At 38.9% G+C, this 22,697-nt stretch overlaps 1 protein-coding gene across 1 annotated transcript; it reads left to right on the forward strand.

Moving 5' to 3' along the window:
* Window positions 1-863: 863 nt before the first annotated feature.
* Window positions 864-20,949, forward strand: LOC149098710 (uncharacterized). Its single transcript, XM_089278631.1, has 7 exons — window positions 864-912; window positions 1,082-1,223; window positions 1,778-1,829; window positions 5,403-5,498; window positions 7,014-7,057; window positions 8,546-10,902; window positions 16,263-20,949. Exons 2-7 carry the CDS (start codon window positions 1,091-1,093, stop codon window positions 16,389-16,391), a joined length of 2,811 nt encoding a protein of 936 aa, XP_089134757.1. The 5' UTR covers window positions 864-912; window positions 1,082-1,090; the 3' UTR covers window positions 16,392-20,949.
* The last annotated feature ends 1,748 nt before the right edge of the window (window positions 20,950-22,697 follow it).

Here is a 22,697-nt window from a genome sequence, read left to right on the forward strand (position 1 = left end):
AATTTCGCTTCTCTTGTACACATATCTCCTAGTTGCAATATTTCACGACCGACGGATTACTCCTGAAAACATACCTGTAGGGTCATGGCAGTTTACCGTTATACTTTTAAATTCGCTCCCTCCATATAAAAGAAGAGAGTTTCTTTTCTGTTGCTGTTGTGATAACTTGTAGGATGTAGCAGATACAACTGGACTAAAGGTCACCGTAGCACAATCTCGTCCGCGGTGAAACTAACAAAGCGTCCGGTTTCCTCAAAGCGAAGCGACTCGAAAACTCGAAGCGTTGTTGCTGCAATTCGTACAGCAGCACTCCAGATAATATTTTCAAAAGCTGCTTTCTCTTGTTTTCATGTCTTTTTTACTTTACGAGTGTAGATATTGTTTAAAAAGCTTACTTGATGGGCAGCTACATGTACCTCAAACATATCAAATACAACTCATAAAGATCTGAGCTGGTTATAGCTGTTTGTTAATTATGAATGTGCAAAAATTATCCACACTGCAAAACAACATGAATGAGGTAATAAAACAGGTGATATAAAAATGAAAACGTAGAGGTGAAACTCTAAGGTCAGTGTAACCTCCTACATGTATGCAGATGTTTGTCCCGTCACGCATTGCTCTCCAAGAGAGGAAAGATTGTGTGACGAGCGCAAAGAGCGTCTATGTCGCTGAGGCTAGAGTCAGTGTGACGTCAGTATTTTTTTGGTGTTAATTTTTCATGATACGTACAACAAAACATTACATTCTGTGACGTCAGTATTTTCGTTGATGTCATGATACATGAGATGAATGAACTACCTGAACTTCTAAACCCCTTTAATTACAAGTCCACTTTCTGGTTTCTATATTGCAAAACCCTGGTACTCCTTCCAACGCCTGAAGGAGGCACAGACAGATCAGCAACGAAAGGTTTGTATGATTATTATAAATAACACATTCAATTTCCTATCACAGACGCAAGTAGCTTGTGAAAAAAACTTGCGAGTAAGACAAGAGTAAACTGTTGCACTGTTCTCAATATAAATTAGTAGTATGTTAATACTACAATAACTAATATTTTTTTTGTTCTTCTTCCTAGCGACTGAATATGTTTGTTGCACGGTTCCAGGACCAGTTTCCTGTACAGTATCAGTGTGATGGCTGTGGTGTAATACTGTCAGACATCCGATACCGCTGCCTTAACTGCATTGATGTTGACTTCTGTTATGACTGTTACACGAGTGAGTATGGTCCTTTATGGTCTAAATGTATTCCTGGGAGCTAAAGAAAACGACGATAGGCAGGCTATATCATCCTTATGTACAGAAAAGGTCCTTTTCAACTTTTGAACAGGAGATAAATCAGTTTTTATGGTCACAACTTTTGATAAATTAATGCCTCAAACTGAGTTTTCCCCTAATCAGTAAATAATGATGTTCCTTAGTAACACAAAGTATTCTGAGAGATTTTTTTCTCCATGGACTCAAGCTTCTGAGAAAAAGAGTGCCAACTTTTACCAACACGAGTCCATAATTCTAGTCTTTGTACACGCCCGACCCCTTCCTGGGCTACATGCTTGTGTTTGGTAGGCTTGAATGCTATTCCTGAGTGAACACATGCAACCGTCAAGAATTCTAATTACTCTTTTTTCAGCAGGAATTGGCCAAATCACACTTGTTTCCAAACTGAATTGGTGTTGCCAAACAGGGATGTATTAGGTGCTGTCTTGAAGTAATTTGACGCATACATTTTTGTTTTACAATTATTTAAGTTTGAATTTATTTTTTTCAAACAGAAAGGGTGAAAGCAGAGGGTCACACAGAAAACCACGAAGTTATTGAAATGAGGTTGGTGCTAGAATAAACAGCTGTTTAGTCGTCTACAAACTGGTAATTTTTAACCTCTTAAAAAAGTGATAATAATTAAATTGAACAATTCATTGTGACAGAATGTGCAAGGGAAGCCATAAGTTTCACTTGATCACCTTAAAATCCTTGTATGTCACACCATGTGCCATATTCATTGTGTTCAGTCATAGTTGCTTTCTGTTTATGTTGTTTTTACTTTAAAGAAATCAAACTAAGCTGCTTCATTCACCTCGTCAAATATTTAACCACCACACGTACAATATAGCAGGCTTAATAGGACACCCAAATCATCTTAGCAGTAAGAAGACTTAAGTGGCAAACGTAATTTCTAAATTAGTGTATTTGTGATCAAATTACTGTCTTAAACTACACACTACCAGCTGAAGTGGACACCAAAAATCCAAAATTGAGACCTTTAAGCGAGATGATGAGTATCCCTGTCTCTTTCAAAAGGCAGTTCCTCTCCACCCGTAATACTCAGTTAAGAATTCGTATTTCTTAAAGGAGCTCGTTCATGCGGTGAGATTATTCACTAAGGTTATTTACTTTGCAATCTATCTGTCAAAATTTAATCGTTTTTCGATGCCACTCAAAAAGAAACATATCGCGCAATGGGATATGATATTTACAACATAAGGCGACGGACCATTATTTTTTTCTAAGGGAGTTGGGAGTTTTCTGGGGTCCGAATTTTTTTTCTCACCTTTAGGTTGTGCATTTTTTGGTGGGCAATAGCTTGTGCAAGATTTTTTTTAACATAAAAAATCAAAACAATGATAATAGGAGAACTTGCTCGATTTTTTTCCCCATAGCTCCTCTTGTACGATTTTTTTTTTTCACAGTTTTTGCTGTACAGGAATTTTTTTTCGGAAATTACTCAGACGCCACCCCCCAGAAACATAATGGTCCGTCCCTATTAAACATTGGAGGAAAAATAACTGCTCTAGTTATTTGGAATCAGGCGCAACAAATTTCTTCGTGAAGAAGGAAAAGAATATAAATAATTTTACTTTCTTGTTGTGGTTAAGAAGTTTGAACTGAAGTCTCTTCATCTGAGTTAATAGCGAAAATCCTCAGAAAAGCAACGCAATGTTTTATTCAAGAACGCAATATGAAGGGCTAGGAAAGTTACACAAAACGACCGAAGAAAGGCGATTCCAAACACTGAGGATTGCACTCGCTAATACACAAAATAAGTTTGGCAGGCTAAATGCGACTAAACTGTGTATCAGTAATGTAAGCGTGTATATATTATGGCACTACAAAATGTATTACTTTCAGTTCATTTCGATCTTTGTTCTGCGATGTCTTCGATTCAATTCCTTTGGGTTGCCATCGTAGTTTTGCAAAACAGAAGTATCCCTTCCTAGACTCTCAGTGAAACTAGATTTACATAATAAGTATTACACTAACAAATATTGAAATCTGGCCCGAAACCTGATGTCTAATATGGTTAAATTTGACTCGATTTCCAGGGAAATAAGTTGCACGTCGGATATCGATCATTTAAATTTTGAAGTAGGAAGTCAGAAGGCGCAGAAATCAGAAGTCAAAAGGCTTTCGCACTGGCACTTAAAAATGTGCAAAATTAGAAATCAAGTTTTCCTTTGAACTGAGCTATGTTGAGGAAAAGGTTGTTGTTTTGTCGTTTATGATTTTACAGTGTTTTAGGCGACCAAGCGGTGGATTAGGGCTTTTTTTTTTTTTGGACGGGGTGGTTTTTCACCCGAAGAAGCGCTTCTTTGAGCGAAAAATCATCAAGCTCAGAAAAAGCCTCAAACCGGCTGTGGAACGCCTGCAACCCTGTAAAATCACACGAATCATCAAGGACACAACATAGGTAAGTTTAAAGTAAAAACTATTATGAGGCGTCTTATATTTTCGGTATTTCATGAGGTGATAGTGACGCTTGCATTCCGCGCTCTGGCGGCCTGTGAGCCTAAAATTGGCTACAATAATGAACCCGTAATATAGGAAATCAGGTTATTTTTCCCTTCAAGCGGTGATGCCTCTTAATCCCGACTCTATAAAGCTTATAAAGCCTTAAAGAGTGCTTTACATGTAAACAATATCTCAGAATTTTGCATTATATTATTCAATACACTGACACGACCACATCAATTAATCAATGGCCCAAATATGTTTGAGAAAATAGAGTGGGTCTTCACGCATCCTTACATTTAAAAACACTTCTCCTAGGAAACTTAACAGTCGTTCACCAAATTATGGACCAATCGTTAGGCTCAGAAGATATACGGTACCTCTTTCGCGGTTAGAAACATTGAGTTAAAGGATTTCTTTTAAAATTTTGACTTTTAATCTGACACTCCTTACTGTGGGGGAGAAAGGCAAGGAAGGTTTCAAGGATCACAGTTTAGAAAAAAGATGGTCGAGAGCATCAGATTATAAATAAAAATGTGATATCAGAAAGGTAGGGCCTTTGTTATGCTTTCTTTATTAACTTTACATCATACGGTTCATCAGATTTTAGAATAAACTTCGTGGCCCTACGCCGAATTCTCGCTAGTTTCATATTTCTGTTTGTGAAGGTGGACGAGGCAACTGAACAATACTCCAACTTGCATCTAACCGGGAGCATTATAGGATCTTAAAAGTGTTTATATCACCTAGTTCTTTGTAAGTTCTTTTGATTACAATATAAGCGTTTTGAGAATTGTCGTGGAAATTAAATTTAATATCCCAGACGTGTCTGTGTAGGCCACACGAAATTGGCCACATTACGTTATTTCGGAGATTCCAACGGCAGATGATTTTCGACAATGAATTTTGCGTGAGTAAAAAATCTTTGAATTCGCCAAAAACATAGCCAGTGGAATGTGTAGCGGAGCAACAAACTTAGCCTTTTCGCCAGCATGGTCTCACTGTGTGTTTCTTTACGCGTTTAGCTTCAGCCTGCTATTTATTATTTTCTTATTATATTGTCTGACTGCTTCCAAATGTCTCCAAGAGCATATATTTTTTTGAAAGAAAAAAGTAGAAAGGGAGAAATTAGCTTGTGTAATAAACGAAAAGAGCTCAGTAAAATGTTTATTTTTTGTGTTCTGTTTTAAGTGTTATACCAAAACCAAAATGGCACATTTGTAGTTGCAGACATAATGTCAGCCTGCTAGTTCTAACGATAAAACATGGCATTGTTGTGTATGACTCTTGTGACTGCTTTTTAGCAGATGATAGCCATTGTTTTTCAAGGCAAAAGGGAAAATAACTCGGTTCTGTAAGCCTTTTAAATGTCCGAATACTTTGCCTTTTTTGTTTGAAATAAACTTCTTTTGCTCCCACCACCTGTCTTCCTTCCTGCCTGCCTGCGTGCCTGCCTGCCTGCCTGCCTGCCTGCCTGCCTGCCTGCCTGCCTGCCTGCCTGCCTGCCTGCCTGCCTGCCTGCCTGCCTGCCTGCCTGCCTGCCTGCCTGCCTGCCTGCCTGCCTGCCTGCCTGCCTGCCTGCCCGACCTACCGACTTTCCGACCAACTCGCTTAAATGCCATGTTCAAGCTTACAAGCTCTAATAATGTAATTCACGTTCCATTGTTTCAGATTCAAGTGCGGTGATTGTAAAGGTTTTATACTTGGGAGACGATTTTGCTGCTATAAGTGCCCTGACTTCCTTTTTTGCTATAAATGCCAATCAAGGTAATTTACATTTCCTTTGAAGTTGTTAATTTACAACTTAATCAGTTTTTTCTTTCTTCCATAAGAGATTCACACATCTGGGCATTAATCTCGGGTTAAATCGCATATGTATTTCTATCAAACAATCTTTACAAGGTCAATTGATAAAGAGACCATAGGGAGACTACAAACTAACTATACCCTTTCTCATCAAGGGCCCATTAACCGATCCTTGCGCGCGCTCGCGCGCGTTGCTAAGGAAGCGAAATTTCACTTCCAGTTACTAACGTGAGCCTGAGCCCCGGTAGATACTCTCTTATATGGGCTATACAGGTATGTGCGGCCCTAAAAAGTATGGTTTTTCAGCCGTTTTGGTCATAAATAGGGCATCGATTTTGGCCATTTTCGTCAGAAATAGGGCATGGTTTTTGCACTCTGGTCTTGAATTTACTATGTTTTTTAGAAGAAGCTACTTTTTCATCATTATCGATAAGATCATCAACGAAAGCCCTCATAAATTATGTTTAGAACACCTGTGCTGGCGCAACGGCCATAAATAGGGTATTAAATTTCTGGTCAGGCCATAAATAGGGTAGGGAGAATCGCAGATTTTCGTCATAAATAGGGTAAGGGTTTTGGGAAGCGGACCGCGCACCCCCACCCAATTTTTCTGGGAGTTTTCCTCCCCCCGGAGTTCTGAGCGCGGAAAATAAAACCAACTCAACAAATTGCAATATCGCTTTTATTTTAGATGGTTTTTTCTTTGTGTTTCACAAAATGCAAAGTAAAAAAGTACAAGCAAAAACAAAATAAGAGAAAGACGAGGAAAAAAAAAAGAGAGAAAACCAACTCCGTGTGGCTTTCGTGTACTTTGTTTGATCTTACCGAATTGCGCTGCTAGTGTGAACTGCCGCGCGCTGATGGGGTAACTTCCAATATATATCGGGGATACTTTCGGTTTCGTTGAGTGTCAAAGGAAACGCGGTTTATAGGCCTTTTTCGCCGAGTTTCGATTAAAGCCAACGTTGGAAACATACCTATGCATTGCTTTTGTGAAATCGTACTTTTCCCAGAAAATTACGAATTTTTCAATATTTTGAACTTCTCTCAAAATCTGGCCTTTAAGAAATGAAACAAAATCTATGCATAGGGTAATGAGGATTAAAATTAAAATATTAAATCAATGAACAAAATCCCGATAACGTAATTTGCCTGGGAGCCTTTGCATTTTGTCTGAATCTGTCACATGACCATGGGCGTGGCCTGATGACGTCAGCACTGGTGTTACTGATCATGAAAAAATAAAAATACATGAAATAACATTGAACTAACTAAAAATGACGAGGTTATATGAGGGTAAAATTTTCCTTAGCAACCGCTCGAAAAGATCAGTTAATGGGCCGTTAATGTACAGCCTCTTTCTATAACTAAGGCTGTCATTCAGGATAGATGGGTGGGAGGTCAGTAACCAGAAACAAAAATAATTCATTGATAAGTTAATAAAAAGTTAATAAACAACGTTATCTTGAATCTTAGGCATCTTGCTGGCCACGAAGTGATGGAATTTCCAGAGAAGAAAGGTGAGAAATGAGTCCTTTATTATTTAGAAATGTCCTCGAGACGTAGTAGTAAATGACTTGATCGGTGAAACTTAGTCAAATTTACCCGTCTGTTTTTGACTGAATACTTAAGAACGTTTTCAGTTGAGTTACTGCAGACAGTAATGAACAGGAAATGTCAGATGCAAAAGTGATGATTTGGTTTTAAAGGCATCGACTAGTGCAAACTGAATAGTGAAAAAAATTCTAGTCTTGATTGGAGGGAGGTACCTGATGACAAAAGTGCCCGGAAAGTGTGCAGGATGTTTGGTTTTGAAATTTGGTGGGGAAGTGGGTTGAACTGGAGGAGGGGACAAGGAAACTTTTTTGAAACTACGACATGTAAAAAAAATAAGACAATTGGTCACCATATCCACGAATTCGGACAGGATGATCGATTCATAGTACTTCACAATTCCTTTCAGTGTTAGCTCCATTTGATATGTTTTTATGTTAAAATTTCATTCCATGTTTCATAGCAGCAGAAAACTGGGAGAAAGAAAAGTTAACGTATTGTAATATAGATGCACTATATCGGCCAAGGGGTACAATTTTATACGTACTGTGTACGCACACCTTCAATTGACCTCAAGGCTGCAATTTCGTTGTACGCATGCTGGATGCTGAAGTCACAGTTATTTCTCCACAGTTGGTTCGATTTTTGAGCAGATCAGTCTCCACCAGTTTTGGCTGCTAAGTTTAGCAGATAAGAAGAAAATGTTGTCCTATTTGTCCATTTTGTCAGCCACCTTGGGAAAACTGTAACACATTATGCTGAGGATAGTTTTCTTCCTAACAGGGTTAGAAAAGTATTCGAAAACGGGTTACAGCGAATTTTACGCCGGAAGATCTATATTGTGAGTGTTTCGATACAGCTTTGGGAGACCATAGCAAACAAGACTAGCTCACTTTTCCAAAAGCCTTTTGATAGTCTTGCCTCCGTCACATTAATGTGAAGTTTCATTGGTCTTTGATTGACGTTATATCAGATATCGTATACTCAAAAAAAGTCATTTTAATTGTCTGATCACAATATAATGATAAAAAGAAAATCTCTAAATTAGTAAACCTTCAATTCTTCGAGATCAGATTTCATCTACAAAAACAATAATACTTACTTATACTTTATTAGTAACATATAATAAAGTATGAGTAACTTATCGGAGAATAAAAATTCTCTCCTTCATGTCACCTTATTAACGGGAACATTTTCAAGTTGTAATTTTGCGTAATGTGCCTAATTGAAGTAGGAAAAGGCTGAGAAAGGTCTGGCAGAACTGGACTAAGATTCGACTGACAGACTTTCAGCCAATTAGCAGCGTTCCTCAGATCTCTTCCTTTCAATAGTGTACGGGAGCAAATCATGTGTTTAATTAGTCGGTTCTTTGAAGTAAATTCGTCATAATTAATTGGTCAAAATTGGGCCCAAGTCCTCTAATTTTCAACTCGTTTCTCTTCTCTTTCGTACAGAACCGTTTGTAGAGGAGTGTCAAAAACAGCTACGTTCTCATTATAACACCTTCAGTAAAGTCAAGATCATCCCATGGAAACCAGCCTCAGCCATTCATATTGATGAAATATACACCCAGCTATCCTGGGTCAGGGATGACAGGAAACCCAGTGGAGTGACACAAGAAGAACTTAAAGACTACACTGACATATTCAAGGGCGACAAGCATCATCCTAATCCAAAGCGACTTCTGGTTTATGGCCGGCCAGGCATTGGGAAAAGCACATTTTCTCAAAAAACTGCTTTCGACTGGTCGAATCAGAGGAAAGGAATCCTAATGAAGTTTGATGTTGTGCTTCTGATTAAGTTGCGAGATGTGTGTGATTTGAAAGACATGCGTGATGTTCTAAGAGCTTCCAAACTGCTGGCTGGTGATGAAATGGTTTCAGTTGATGGTGTCTATGATTACGTACTTCATAATCAAGAAAAGGTGTTACTCATTTTGGATGGCTATGATGAGTACTTCTTTACTGGCGAACAATCACCTGTCCGTGACATTTGGGAGGGCACGCTACTGAGGGAAATCCACGTAATTATTACGACCCGACAAGAGAAAGCTGAAGAGTTAATATCGCCCAGCCACGTTCAATTTGAAATAAACGGTTTCAAGAGTGACGATCAAGTCAAGGTGTTTGCAAGGAAGTTTCTAAGAGATCGCCAAGATGTTGAAGCGTTTGTAAGCTACTTGTACGAAAAAGGTTTGAGAAACATGGCCGAAATCCCTCTTCTCCTTTTGATGCTCTGCTTAGTTTGGAAGGAAAACCACCTGAGGGAACTGCTAAAATCACGGGCCGACATTTACAAACAATTTCTTCAAACCTTCTTGCACCACGCAGTCGCAAAAGATGCAAAACCAAAGCAGTTCAGAAAAATAGACGACTACAAAGACGAGCTTTGTATATTAGACAAGCTTGCCTATGATGCACTTTTAGAGGATAATCTTTCTTTTCCTTTAAGCAAACTGCCCGACAGCAATTTAATGACGAAATTAATTGAAGTCGGTTTGTTTCATGTACTTAATGTTTCAAGTCTTGAACCTGAGGAAGCTGTATATTTTATTCATAAATCAGTACAAGAGTTCCTGGCTGCGTTTTATCTGGAGGAGGAGTTGTTAAAAGAAACAAGTACAACCTGTCTGACCCAAGTTGAATCATTTGAAAAGATTGTCAAGATGATTGAAGTTATCAGATTTGCCTGTGAGCTGTCAGCAGATGCGGCATACGATATTCTGAGTCATCTGCGGATCGTGGGAACGAAGGAAGGTCTGACAGAGTACAACTTCACTGAGATACCTTGTATTAAAGATTTGTCTGACAATCAACGCCAGTTTTTAACTCTTATTTCACATGGCTTCTTTTCCTGCTCTGCTGAGAAGAGGCGAGGTCACTATCCTATGTTTTTGTCTTACGTTGGTGGTGTTTTGTTAATTGATTCTGACCGGCTGCATAGCGTTGCCAACGAGCACTTCCTAAAATCTGCTGCGGCGCCAGAGTTAATTTTCTTCCCTAGCGGCCTACGTACTGAGCAAAGCTATCAAGACCTAATCAGTGTACTAGGAGACCTCAGTGCAGTTGTTGTATGCTGTTCGGGCGAAAAGAAAGCTTCGGATTTCCTAAAGAAGCATTCATTTCGAGATGTAAATGTTATTGGTCTGAAGAAAGAAGGGAAGATATACCTTTGCTTTGCTGAGATTCAGTCACCGTTCCGCGCATTTCCCGCTGAAATGTTAAGGCAGCTTACTTCATCGTCAGAGTTTCCTCAGGAGAAGAAGCCAGTTGATGACCAGACGTCAAATGAACAAGACGACTGTAACGCTTTGTGTTTGACTGAGAACAGCACTGCCGATACTCAGGCTACTCAACATTGTCTCTCCTGTGTCTGGAACATTGATGTCTTTGTTAAAGGAAGGCAAGAGATGGAGACGCTCACTGACGTTCTATCTTTTGTGACATCTCCACGAATTATAGAAATTAGAGGGTTGCGACTTGTCACTGATCCTGTGTTGGTGGACACCCTGGTCTCACGTATTAACTTTACAAACAGACTTGATTTGTTAGTACTTAGCAAAATCAATTTGACAGCCAAGCCTGCTGCTGTCATCGCAACATCTCTGTACCAGGCTCCTAGCTTGTCTTATCTCGACTTGTCATGGAACCCTCTTGGTGAAGGAGTAAGTGATCTCACGCGACATCTCAGCTCTGCTACTTATCTGAAGACGCTGCTCCTTGATTATGTTAAGATGACAAAGAAGCAAGTGAGTGATTTGAGTGAAGCTGTGCGTAAGACCAAGATCAGGCAGTTGTGGTCAAATTACCATGTAAGTTTTGTGATTTTTGTTGCCATTTGTTTCAACATGTTTACAGTAATACTAGATATTGCTGAGCTTTTGATTTCGCAATTTCTTTTGTTTTTCTTGTTTTGCCGAGCAAGCGTTAAGTTAAAGAGCTTTAAAGTGCCACTAACCCCTCAAAAAATTTTTCCTTTAATAAAATCTACTAGTTTCCCTGATTACTTCAGCGAGAAAATTATCTCGATCGATTAAATCCCTGCGTTTCTACAGGCGTTTAAACATGTAATTTCTATGTTCACGACCGCGCAAAGTGGGATCTGGGTCGGGCTACTAGTGACGTCACTTCGGGAACCGGGCTAAAACACTCAAGAGACTTTTGACTGAGCTTCGAGGGCAGTCAAAACATTTTCGGGTTATTTGTGATTCATATTTTATCAAAACTGGACAAGAACTCTAAGTGAAAGAACTGTATCATCTAGCATTACAATTCGGAGTCTAGCTACGATTTGGACGGCTGCGAAGTACATATTTTTTTCCATTTCGAAGTGCGGATCGCCAGTCGAGATCGCCGCGTTGTATAATTATATTTAGGCCAGGATCGACAATTTGCCGGTCAATTTGGGTTATAAAGGTACAAACAATGACTGAAGAGTTAGCTTACAGCTCTGAAAGAGTTAAAAAGATGTCAATGAACACGAAGAGTTGGTAATTTGACCTTACGAAACGTGCAAATTTCGGAGTGTCAAAACACTTTTACATTCAAATATTAATTTCCCCCGAAATACAAGTTAAAATGTGATGCAGTCGTACTCCACTCCTGCCTACTTCTACAGATCAATGATTGAAAATAGTTTTAACATAAGAGATAAGCAGAGATGTCGGCAAACAATATTCAAAGGTGAGGTAACTTTTCGCTTCGTTATTGTCGACCGTCCGTAGTATATGCATATTCAATTACTGTGTACGAACACAAGCGACGCAAATTTGCATATTCCGTACTAGTGAAATCATGGAAAATCCTTTGACAAGATCTTGAAAAGAGGTTCAGTATACTTTCAGTTAAATATATACATTTCTACTTCACTGTTAGTTTGAATGAAATGTCGATTTTATGCACGCTAATAACCTGGGAGTCCTCGACTTATTAGTATGCGTTTCGGTTGACTGACAAGCGCATTCCTCTTTCAGCACAACAATCTCCGTCGGTAGCTTTAGGGTCGAATCTTAATCGTTTGTTTCACTTTCCTCATATATTTATAAATGCTTGATCCATTGTAAGTTTGTAATTAAGACGAAGCTCAAAGAGCAAAACAATTCTGTATTCGGGATTGCAATCGAGATTACAAGCGACCTCCGGCCTGCGTGTGTTTTTATTAAAATCCACAAATACATAGCTAGTTCAGCAGGTCGAAGCCTTAACAATCTTCTTCGCGTCGTTGTAGAACGTAGGTTTAGTTTACTATTCGTTTAGACAAGTCTCTATTTCAAAACGCGATGCGTTTAATTTACCGTGTAATTTCGTCACCTATGGTTTCGTCTGGGACTCGGAGGATCGTTTGCGTTCGAAATAGTCAGATGGCTTCCAGCTTATCCCAAATTCGTGTCTTATGTAGTACCTTGACAATTTCAAGCTTTTCACTAGAGATAGAGAAGAATATATAGGCCATGAAAATCTCTAGGTTTTTACAGTAGCGGCGAACCCGAGATCGAAGAAATCCTCTATGGCTCCCCGGCTTTAGCTTCGCACAGATCAGCCCACTTCTTTGGTCTTTTTCTCGTTTCTGGTACAGTTTCATCGAGACAGAGGTATTGAATGAAGAGGAATACTCTATTGTACGCATCCTGTATTGCTACAGCCTCCAACAACATATCTTCCTTGCATTCTGCAACGATTTTGACACACTATCGCATGTTCGCATACATTCTTCTCAGAAACAAAATATTGTTATTGCCGAAGTGACGTCAAAAGCCAACTCGTTTCATTCTCCTCTATTCCTCGGTCGTGAACATAGGAAAGGGCAAATTTACAAACTTTAAAAATTCATAGAAAATTAACGAAAATAGCTACAACGATAATTTTTTCGCAGTGGTGATCAGGAGAAAAAGGAAATTTATATTAGCGAAAAAAAAAATTTTGTGGTTAGTGGCACTTTAAGTATTTTAAGTTTTGGGGATAAAAAGTGCTATAAATCTGTCCAAATTATTTTTTTCTGGTGAAACTCAGACTAGAGCGTTAATTTTTCATGTATAATAATATACTTGAAACAATTACTAGATTCTGATTGGCTGAGAGCAGTGCAGTTCAAGTGTAACACCAGTGCAAAAAGTGTAACACCAGTGCAAATTACACATCGTAATTCTAGATTATGATTGGCTGAAAGTAAATAGGAAATTTTCTAAGCCAATGATATCACGTAGAATGATGGCGACAATTTAGTGCAGAAACTTTGAAAAAAGTTTTTTCGAATGAGAAAAAATGGCTTTAAGAAAGATCTCCCAGCATTTCCTCTTGTTGTAATATAACTAGAGTTTGTTTCTCCGAAATCAAGACCACCCGCGGAACTACAAACAAATGTCGTTTACAAGATCCCATGCGCCGATTGTCCGTGGAGTTACATCGGTGAGACTGGTAGATGTTTACAAACAAGGAAGAAAGAACATATTAGACACACAAAAACCTTTAAAAAGGGCTCCAACATTGCTTCACATGCCTGGTTGAACGACCATTCCATCGACTTTGACAATGCACGCGTGATTGACAAGGGAAATTTCCGTGTTAGAAGAACTTTGGAATGCTGGCACACAGCAATTACGAACCATGCTGACAATAATGTGAAATAATTACCAAGACAATATTCAATTTTATTTTGAACCTCACGTTAGCATTTTTTACTCGCACACAAGCATTTCTATTGTTTTTATTATAATTTTGTTTTTTCACACTTTTCTTAGTATATATTTTACGTTCGCGCTTTCTATCCATTACTCGTTAAAGACTGCAGACTGGTAGTCGAAAGCTCGTTTTAAGCAATTTTTTAACCAGAGATCGTTTTTCTATTTTTCCAAATGTCTTATCCTGGTTACTCATCTATTTTTAAATGAATGAAACTTGTTTACGTCAGAAGAACCTTGTTTCAAATTTAAAAAGTGAAATCAAGTAACATGTAATCGCATGGTTTCATTCTATGACTTGAACAGAAACCACTCATCGAATTTGGTTGTAGCGCTCATTTAAGTTTTGATAATCGTCGGAAATTTTACTGATGCTTATTTCACTTTGAAAGAAAACTCGAACATCCGATAAGAGCCAATCCTGGACGTAGAGGAAACATAACTCTTCGAATCAATAAAGCACATAGTTTGTTTGTTTCTTTGTTTGTTTGTTTGTTTGTTTTTTGTTTTTTGTTTGTTGTTGTTTTTTTTTTTCAGTGAACACCTTGTCTTGGCTTCGATCATGCAATCACCGAAAGTGCTAAAGTCAACCGTATCAGCCTCTTACACTTTTCTCTAACTTCTCTTTTGGGAGGAAACCCTTCGCTTTCTATTTCAGTGTTTTCTTTCCACATCACTGTGCCCTCGAACATCCAAGGGCCAAGTATCAAAGCCCGTGGCATAACAGAGGTCACAAATTTTTAAAAGCCTTTTTCAGATTTCTTTCCTGATTGGTCGACATTTCAACGGCAGAAAAGTCCTGAAATTTGCGAACGTAAAATTTCCAAGCTTGAAATCTATTTATGCTAAGAGAATTCTGATATACACGAGAGTCCGTGATAGAACAGACTGTAAATTCGTAAAAGTCTGTTTCAGCAATGATGTTTTAACCGACTCGTCAACTTTCTTCCAAAAAATAAAGAACAGTGTATGGGAAATTCGCCAACAGTAAAACATCCAGGTGGTGAATGGCATTTTGATCCTGTTCGGCTCGCTTCTGTTCTTCATTGCAGACGTTTTAAAGAGGTCAGCACCACACTTCCTCTTCATGAGATGGAGTGTGGGACTGACCCTGAAAACGTATGCGAAGGAGTCAGGATTTCTTGAAGACTGGGGCAGCTAACTTTAGGCGTTTGACTTTAAACCTTACTCAACTGACTTAGCTTGGGAAAACAAGTTCATGAAATAAATTCTTACACTAAAAGAACTCAGGCTGCATCATGGACATTCTATTGGCAGCATTCGTGAATAGTTCTCAGGAAGTGGAACGGAACACCCACCCTCCCCGGAGACAAAAAAAATCCTCGTGCTCGGTCTCATCAGCTGCTTCATTTAGATTATCTAATTTATTATATGAATGACAAAATTACTTTATTGTGACTGGCTGAGTGCGGGCCAATTTATAGTTAATTCTTAATTTTCACTGCTGTGCGAATTAACGCTCGCGTGTTCGTAATTTTTTTAGTCATATAATAAATAAATAATCGTATGAAAGCTCGAGCAATTAATGATTTACACTACGGGTGATATTTGAAAATTCTTTCAAATTGCACTCGCCTGCTCGTGCAATTGTGAGAGAATTTTCAAATATCACTCGTAATGTAAATCCAAGTGCACTGGCATTCATACGATTACCTATACTAACTTCAAAAGTTATTGGAAGGGCTGATATTGTAAATTCCAACTCAGTTTATTGCTTACAGTCAGTACAAAGATAGCGCCATGCATGTACTTAGACTATTCCCTGACCACTCCGATTATAGTACGTTTCACAAGTTTGGTTTGATGACCAAACACATCCTCCTCTCAATGCAAAACGTTCTGAAAACATATACTGTCGAGGATAGCTATATTTCGTCGGATTTTGTTTTTTCTTCTGGACTAGCGGGAACCAACGTTGGACTCAATCCCTTCCGAATGAAACAGCGGCAACAACTTTTTGAGACAAACAAACAGCCAGTATTCTACATCCCTTTAATTCCTATTGGATCGGTTGTCAAAGAATAATTGGTAGTTAAAAGGTATTGATAAACTATAACTTCAGGAGAACTTTTTACCGTCGTATTGTAGCTTTCATCTTTCTCGTGTGGCGCACCGTCAGAAGTGCGGTCTTTAAAAAAGCCTTTCTTCAAGAGTTCGTATGGGATATAAAGATTTATCTTATCAATGCGGTTCGACCATACTTCAAAACGTCAATGTGAGAACGATATGAATTTTAAGGACTTTTAAAGCAATGTAAATTAGGGATCTTTAGTTTTCACAAAGAATGTTAACAGCTGTTTTATTGCGAGCTGAACGGACACACTACTATTTTCAAAAAACATAATTCTCTAAAAAATTAATGATGGGGAAACAGTGCACATTTTTAAAGCTTACAGAGCTTTTGTTAGCAAGTAATGGCCACTGTGTGTTGATAGAGACAACGGTGTGTAACATTGTTTTCTGATTTATGGCAGGACGAGAAAAGGAACCCCAAACCTGAACATGAATGGCCATCTGAGGACTTCTGGAGGGCGTTGTCCTGGCTAGATCCTGGTACATTTGCAGAATCAGAAGACGAGCCGGGGCCTGGGTCATCGGATTAAGTCAGTTCCGATCAGCAGCTGCAGCAACAAACAGGCAAGAGACTGGATCAGAGACTGAACAAAAGGACGAGCGGCAGACTGGAACAGTCACATGGTCAGCATAGGCAGCAGATTATTACAAATGACTAGGAAAGAGTTGTCAGAAGTTTACACACCTAGACCTTAAGGTGGCATGGGTACTTTTATGTCAGCCATGTCTTAAGCTTAGTGGTCAAGTGAACAAGTACAAAGTCTCTCAATCTGTTTTGAAATCCTTTACTTTGAAACAAAAACTACTGAACACTAAAGCTTTGAACGCCAAATATGCACACACAATTTGATAATTGTTGTTAAAGTGCGCCTAATCCCAAAAATTTTTTTTCGCTAGAACGAATCTACTTATTATTTGAAATAGTTCTGCGAAAAAATTTTTGAATTCCGTTAAATCCTCGATTTTCTGTGCCACGACGAAATCTCGAAAAAAGCTCCAAAACACCACCATTTTGTTTCACGACCGAGTTTGAGGAGAATGGGTCCAGCGGCTCTTGTGACGTCTACCCAGGAAGGTTGGATATCTCATTTCCTCTCATTTCCTTCAGGATGGTGCAATACACATTCGAAAAGTGCGCAGAAAACGCCTTCCAGAGGTGCTATCGGCTGTTGCAGCAATATTCCAGATTTAAAGAAAGATATACTGTACAATTTACTGACGATGATCGGCTAATGGTGCAATAAAGACATAAACGATGGTTGATTTTGTCGAACCGAAACAAGCGAACTGAATCTGTGAGAACCATTGAAGAACTCTCACTGGAATTTGTTCCGCAGACTTTCGAACGCAATTTTCATAAATTTTCTGCTTAAAGCTAACCAGAAATTTGTAGAAATACTACCTACAACCTATATCTTCCAATCCCGCAATATTTATAACATAACCGGCAAAGTTGTGTGATCCGGTCATGATCAAGAAGCGTTATACTGATATGTAAATAGATCGCAACTGTACGCCGCTAACCAACACTTATTTCTCTTTCGATTTAGATGAAAGTCGAAGATTAATCCTCTAGAATTACATGATAACAAAATTGTTAGACTTACAGAGTTTTTCGAAGGTTTGGAAATCAGCAGTGCGACAAAGATTCTGTGCAATAGCGTCGAAAATATGACCGCGTAAAATTATCTGCGGACCGCTTAGGGAACACATCCTTTTCGCTTATCCGACGACTTTTTTGTTCACTGCAAACTTTGAGAACAATTTACATTGGTTATTTGGAGTTACGACTTAAAACGTGTGACAATATGAAATCGGTAATTGTATGAAATGTTTCCTTCCGCCTTGCTTCCCGCAGCTTCAAAAATACAGGTCCAAACAATACGATTTTCAATCGATCGAAGCCAATGTTTTGGAGGTCATCAAGTCTCGAAAACTGCAACACGTACGTCGCTGTTATAAACATGAAGCATTCAACTGAAAGTAAAACACAAACTGGATTTAACAGCACCTTGACAAAATACATTCTCGGTAAGGACAAATGTAAACGGGCTATAAACACGCGTGGGAATCTTATGTTTAGTTGACGAAATTACCATCAAAAGCAGTCCTTGAGTTTTCTTTCCTGCTTTTCGTTTGCCTGCTCCTCCACTTCGTATCTAGCTTTCCATTCCTAATATACAAGCAGCTCCTCCGCAAAAACGTCTTCCCCGTCGTCGCTTGAAATATTGTAAATTGCTCTGAAAGCTCTAAGCAGTGAGTTCACAGTCGTCGAACGTGCTCGATTGAAGTTTATTTCGGAGCCTTCCGAATCGAAACTTAACTCTGACTCCAGTGACGAAAAAGAAATGATTCTGAGACAAAACTTGGACGTTTTAGTCCCAAAATACATCGGAATGATTAGTTTTGCGTTCTATTTTCTCGAGCAAATACAGAGAGGTGACTGAGGCGCTATTGTGTTTGGTTCCTGGGTAGACGTCATCAGGTACCGCCGCCCCAGACTCCCTAAAACGCGGTCGTGAAACACTTAATCGCGACTTTGAAAGGGCATAGAAAATCGAGGATTCAACCAAATTCAAAAATTTCTTCGCCCAAATGCTTCAAATAAAGTCTAGATTTGTTGTAGCGAAAAAAAAATTTGGGGGTTAGGTGCACTTTAACCAGTTTTGTCGCCTCATATTTTTGTTCAACGCCGTATTTTATGTGAGATTTTTATGTTAAAATTTCGAGGCAATGAAAACCGAAAGTGAAATTGAGTTTTTTCGTTTGACCGCTGTGTCTAAGGCATGTAGAAGTGGGACTTAGTAATGTAATCTAACACTGGGAATCACGATGAAGCGAAACAGTGTAAGCACAGGGAGATGTCACATCAAAATAGAGATGAAAAAAAATGGTAATCTTGCAGACATTACAAATTTTACTTACATGAACGGTTTGTGCGACATGTGGAACCAAGACACCTTTAGCTTTAGAAACGTCTCGGAATTCTGAGAAAGCTCATTTATTTCAGGGAAAAATCGTTTGATCGGAGAATTTGAAACAGTTTCTGTTCGACCCAAACCTAGGCAGTGTTTGTGCGAGCCCACTGTGTGTAAACGGATTTTAGGGTAATAGTTGTCCATTGCATTTGTTTCGTTTGAAAGCTTTGATTCAAGATCTTTAGATACTTTTCTGTCACTTTGTATATGGACATGTAGGGTTCTCGGAAGATGCAATCTTTTCTAAGGCCTGGATTAAGCGTCGCGCTATAGTCGAGGCGAACTCGATTAATGAATTAAGTCAAACTTTGCTACGACTGCCAACATTGGGCTTGAGTTGTGCAGCACGACAATCTCTGCGCTACCCGACTTTGCGCGGATGTTGATTCAAAAGTCTAGCTACTGTTGTGTCGATTTCAATGTATGTGTAGAGCCTGCTTATTTAGACTTTTCATAGATCTGAGCACATTGCTTTTAGAACAGGATTAGATGATAGAATAATCAGATGATGAACTGAGTTGAACTGAATTACAAGTGAGTTGGAGGCGAGTATAGCGCGACGCCTGAATCAACTGTCGAGCTGAACTGGTGCCTCAGTCAAACTAAACACAATCCACTCTACTGAAAAAGATGGCGACCAGTACATTTATCTGTAATTCTTAGCGCACGAAAACCCTAAAAACGCTGAAAAAAACGCACAGAAAAGTTATAAAAACTTCAAAGCTGACATAGACAATGTTGTTAGTACAAGGACGAATTCTTGAAAAAATTTGACTTTCTGTGGTTCGTTAGTTTGTTTGGTTGTGTTAAGTTCGCAAGGTATTGTGGTAAAATGTACAACTGCTATCTTTTGAACGCGGTGGACTGAGTCGGCGATAGCGAGATATTTTGAACCAAGCCTAACATTGTGCATTTGCTGGCCTTAAAGCATCTTAGTTTTCTTTTTGAACTCCGTCGTGAATATCAGAGCCTATACAATGTTAAAGTGTATAATGTAAAGCATTTCATTTTTAAATACATAGTCTTTGACGTTTCAATGTCATCGTCGCTTACTTATCAAGCCAATTTTTTTACAAACCTGAAGAATGGTTAATAAATATCTGAGTGCATTAACGATAACCCGAGGAAAGGTGAAAACTGGAATAATTGAAAAAATGATGCTAGTGAAGAGAAAGTGACGGTCACTTTGTGATTCAAAAACACGGTAGCAGCATTGAACGAAATGTTTTGAATGGATGTAGAGTTTACTTTTTTGCTTTTCGATTGTTCAATTCAGTGCCTGCGGGCCAGGTTCGTTGCTAATTTCTACGTATTCAACAGGTAATTAAACCGTTTTCTGCTTAAGTTGTAAGTATTAGACTTGATGGTCAAGAGCATGTTGAGAACATTGTCAAAGATTATGTCGTCTGTCGCCAGGATAAAATTGTCATTGTACATTTTAGAAATTGAACAAGAGGGGATGTTTTGAGAAAACGCGAAACACCAGGCGTGGACGAGTGTTGACACAGCTCTTTCGAGTTCTCTCAAATGTTCATGGATGTTTCATTACCGAAACAAGGAAAGGAATCATGCACTCACTTTCATGAAATGAATTTTGGAAAAATTTTTCCCTTTTCAGTGTATCGATAATCGTGTTTCAATGAATATTAGTGTTTTGATCAGTTTGCTTGTTTATATCATGAATGATTCTTGACGAGAACTTGTGGGAGTATCTGCAATGAAATACCAGTTAAGCTATTGTAGTCAAGGACACTGTTCTATAAATTCTAGAGTTTACTGACGTCACTGTAAAGTAAAATGTCATCATAAAGGTTTCTGTCTCGTTGAACCTTGAGCGACAAATCTTCTTGACCGTAGATTAAGCTTTTAATTCATAGTTTTTGTAGATTTGATGCCTGTGTGTCCATTTGTAAATATGTTAGAAACATGTATTCTGTATTTTAAGAAAAGATAACTCAATGTACAAAGTTCTTTTAGAACTTTTTGACAAGATTACCTTTCAAAAATTAGCTAGCCGTATGAACATTTTGCAAAAGAGGTGTGCAGGCGCCTTTGCAAAATAATTTACTTTCAATCAAACACAATAAAGAGTTTTGTCTAACTCGCGGAAGAGTTCATCTTGTGTTTGTTGTCGACAATGAAGGGGCGTTTTGGGCGAGCGCACAACAAAATAAGAATGAAAAGTACTGGGACGAGTAGAACCATGTGTTTCGAAAAGATGATGCATGCAGGGGCGGATTTGGGGGAGTGGATTGGGTAGCTAGCCGTCCCCCTTTTGGAGACCCCCTCTCCCCACCCCCCAAAAAGATAGAGTTTGAATATTATGGCAGAGATATAGGCAAACACTCTAGGCAGGTATCTCATTGTAATTGCAAGTAATGTTTTTCTGGCTAGAAAAGTGACAAAGATACGTTATTCTCCAACAGCGACAGCAGTGAGAAAGATGAACGAGAACACGCATGCATTCCCCATTGATTCTGCAACCCCGATACCAGCCACTCCCACCCGTTCCCCCTTGAAAAATGTCCCCAGCATGTATATAAAATGTTAACGACACGTGGTCCTGAGCCCATTGTGTGAAGTTTTTCTCTTGTACAATGTTTTACATTCATTTATTCGTTACTAGTCTTTTATTAACATTCTGTATCGCGAAATGAAATTAGGACCTCTCAGTCCCAACCACACTAATGTTTTTTTAAAAGCATTGGTTTCGTCTAAACCAAAACGCAGCAGAATATTTTTACCTTCGCTAGCGTTTTCCTTTTGTTTCCACCTAACCACACTAATACGTTTTCATTCGAAAGCGCGTACTTTTTGTTGCGTTTTCGCCTTTCGTCCACACTATAAAACGCCCGAAAACGCTGATGGAAGCGACAGTATATGACGCTTTTTTCATCACCTTTTTTTAAAAGCCTCCGTTTTCACCTGTCCACGCTAAAAACGAAGCGTTGCCAAAACGACGCGTCCATTTCATCCACTTTCAATACCCTCCGTTTTCATCAGCGTGTTTGGGCGTTTTAGTGTGGACGATGGACAAAGACGCTCGCTCGCCGTCTCGCTAAGGGGTATAAATCGAGGATTCTGGTCTCACTTACGTTGTTTATGAAGAAAAGCCACTATCTTTAGCTGTGAAAAGTATCTATTAGGGTGCACTTGAAGTAATATTTAAAAACAAAACGCTCTCGTTTCCGTTTTTAGGCTCGATTTCCGCCGGTCTTCCGAGTCCGGTCTACTAGCGCGGCTTCCTTTCCTGGACAGTGATTGGTAATATAGTCTATTCCGTTTCAAGTGATATCTTAAAGCTTGTGCCACACCCAAATTGGTCTCTTTTAGGGGTTTAATTCGAGCATCCCCGACCTTTGAGTGCCCCTGGGATTATCTGTCTGGGTGGTAAACAGATTTCCGTGAGAGAAGCTGGAGGAGAATATTGAGCTTCCAGAACGCTTTACAGGTAGTTAGAATTGTATCAACAGCGTTGAGTGTTTTGTTTTGGTTTTTTTTTTCTTGAATACATCAAAAAGAACTGATTCTAAGTATACAAAATGTGTTCTTTGTAGTTAACATAAACTGACGTTTCGATTGTATGCAAGCAATCCATCAGTATCCTTTGATCTTATTGAATACAACAATACCAGGCTCTGAGTTTGAAAATGACTTGGACAGTTTTAAGGCAAGTTTGGCAGAGTGAAAGATTTCGGGTCAAGATCTTCTTGAAACTATGCTTTCTGCACATTGTATGGGAAGGGGCGTGTGACTGCATGATCAAAGTCTAATTTCTTCCAGAAAAATCAGCACATACATTGCCAAGAAGACAGGTTGAGAGAATAAAGAAAACCATTAACCAGGCATGTTGATATG

This window comes from Orbicella faveolata, unplaced genomic scaffold (assembly GCF_042242905.1).
Source record: "Orbicella faveolata isolate gen_17 unplaced genomic scaffold, um_ofav_v1 contig_46, whole genome shotgun sequence".
In the NCBI taxonomy this organism is placed as follows: Eukaryota; Metazoa; Cnidaria; class Anthozoa; order Scleractinia; family Merulinidae; genus Orbicella; species Orbicella faveolata.

Excerpts from the sequence above, each read along its gene's own strand:
- LOC149098710 (XM_089278631.1), top strand. The coding sequence starts at position 1,091 with ATGTTTGTTGCACGGTTCCAGGACCAGTTTCCTGTACAGTATCAGTGT. Across the intron at positions 1,830-5,402 it reads CACGAAGTTATTGAAATGAG|ATTCAAGTGCGGTGATTGTA; the intron begins GTTGGTGCTAGA and ends CCATTGTTTCAG. Across the intron at positions 5,499-7,013 it reads TGCTATAAATGCCAATCAAG|GCATCTTGCTGGCCACGAAG; the intron begins GTAATTTACATT and ends CTTGAATCTTAG.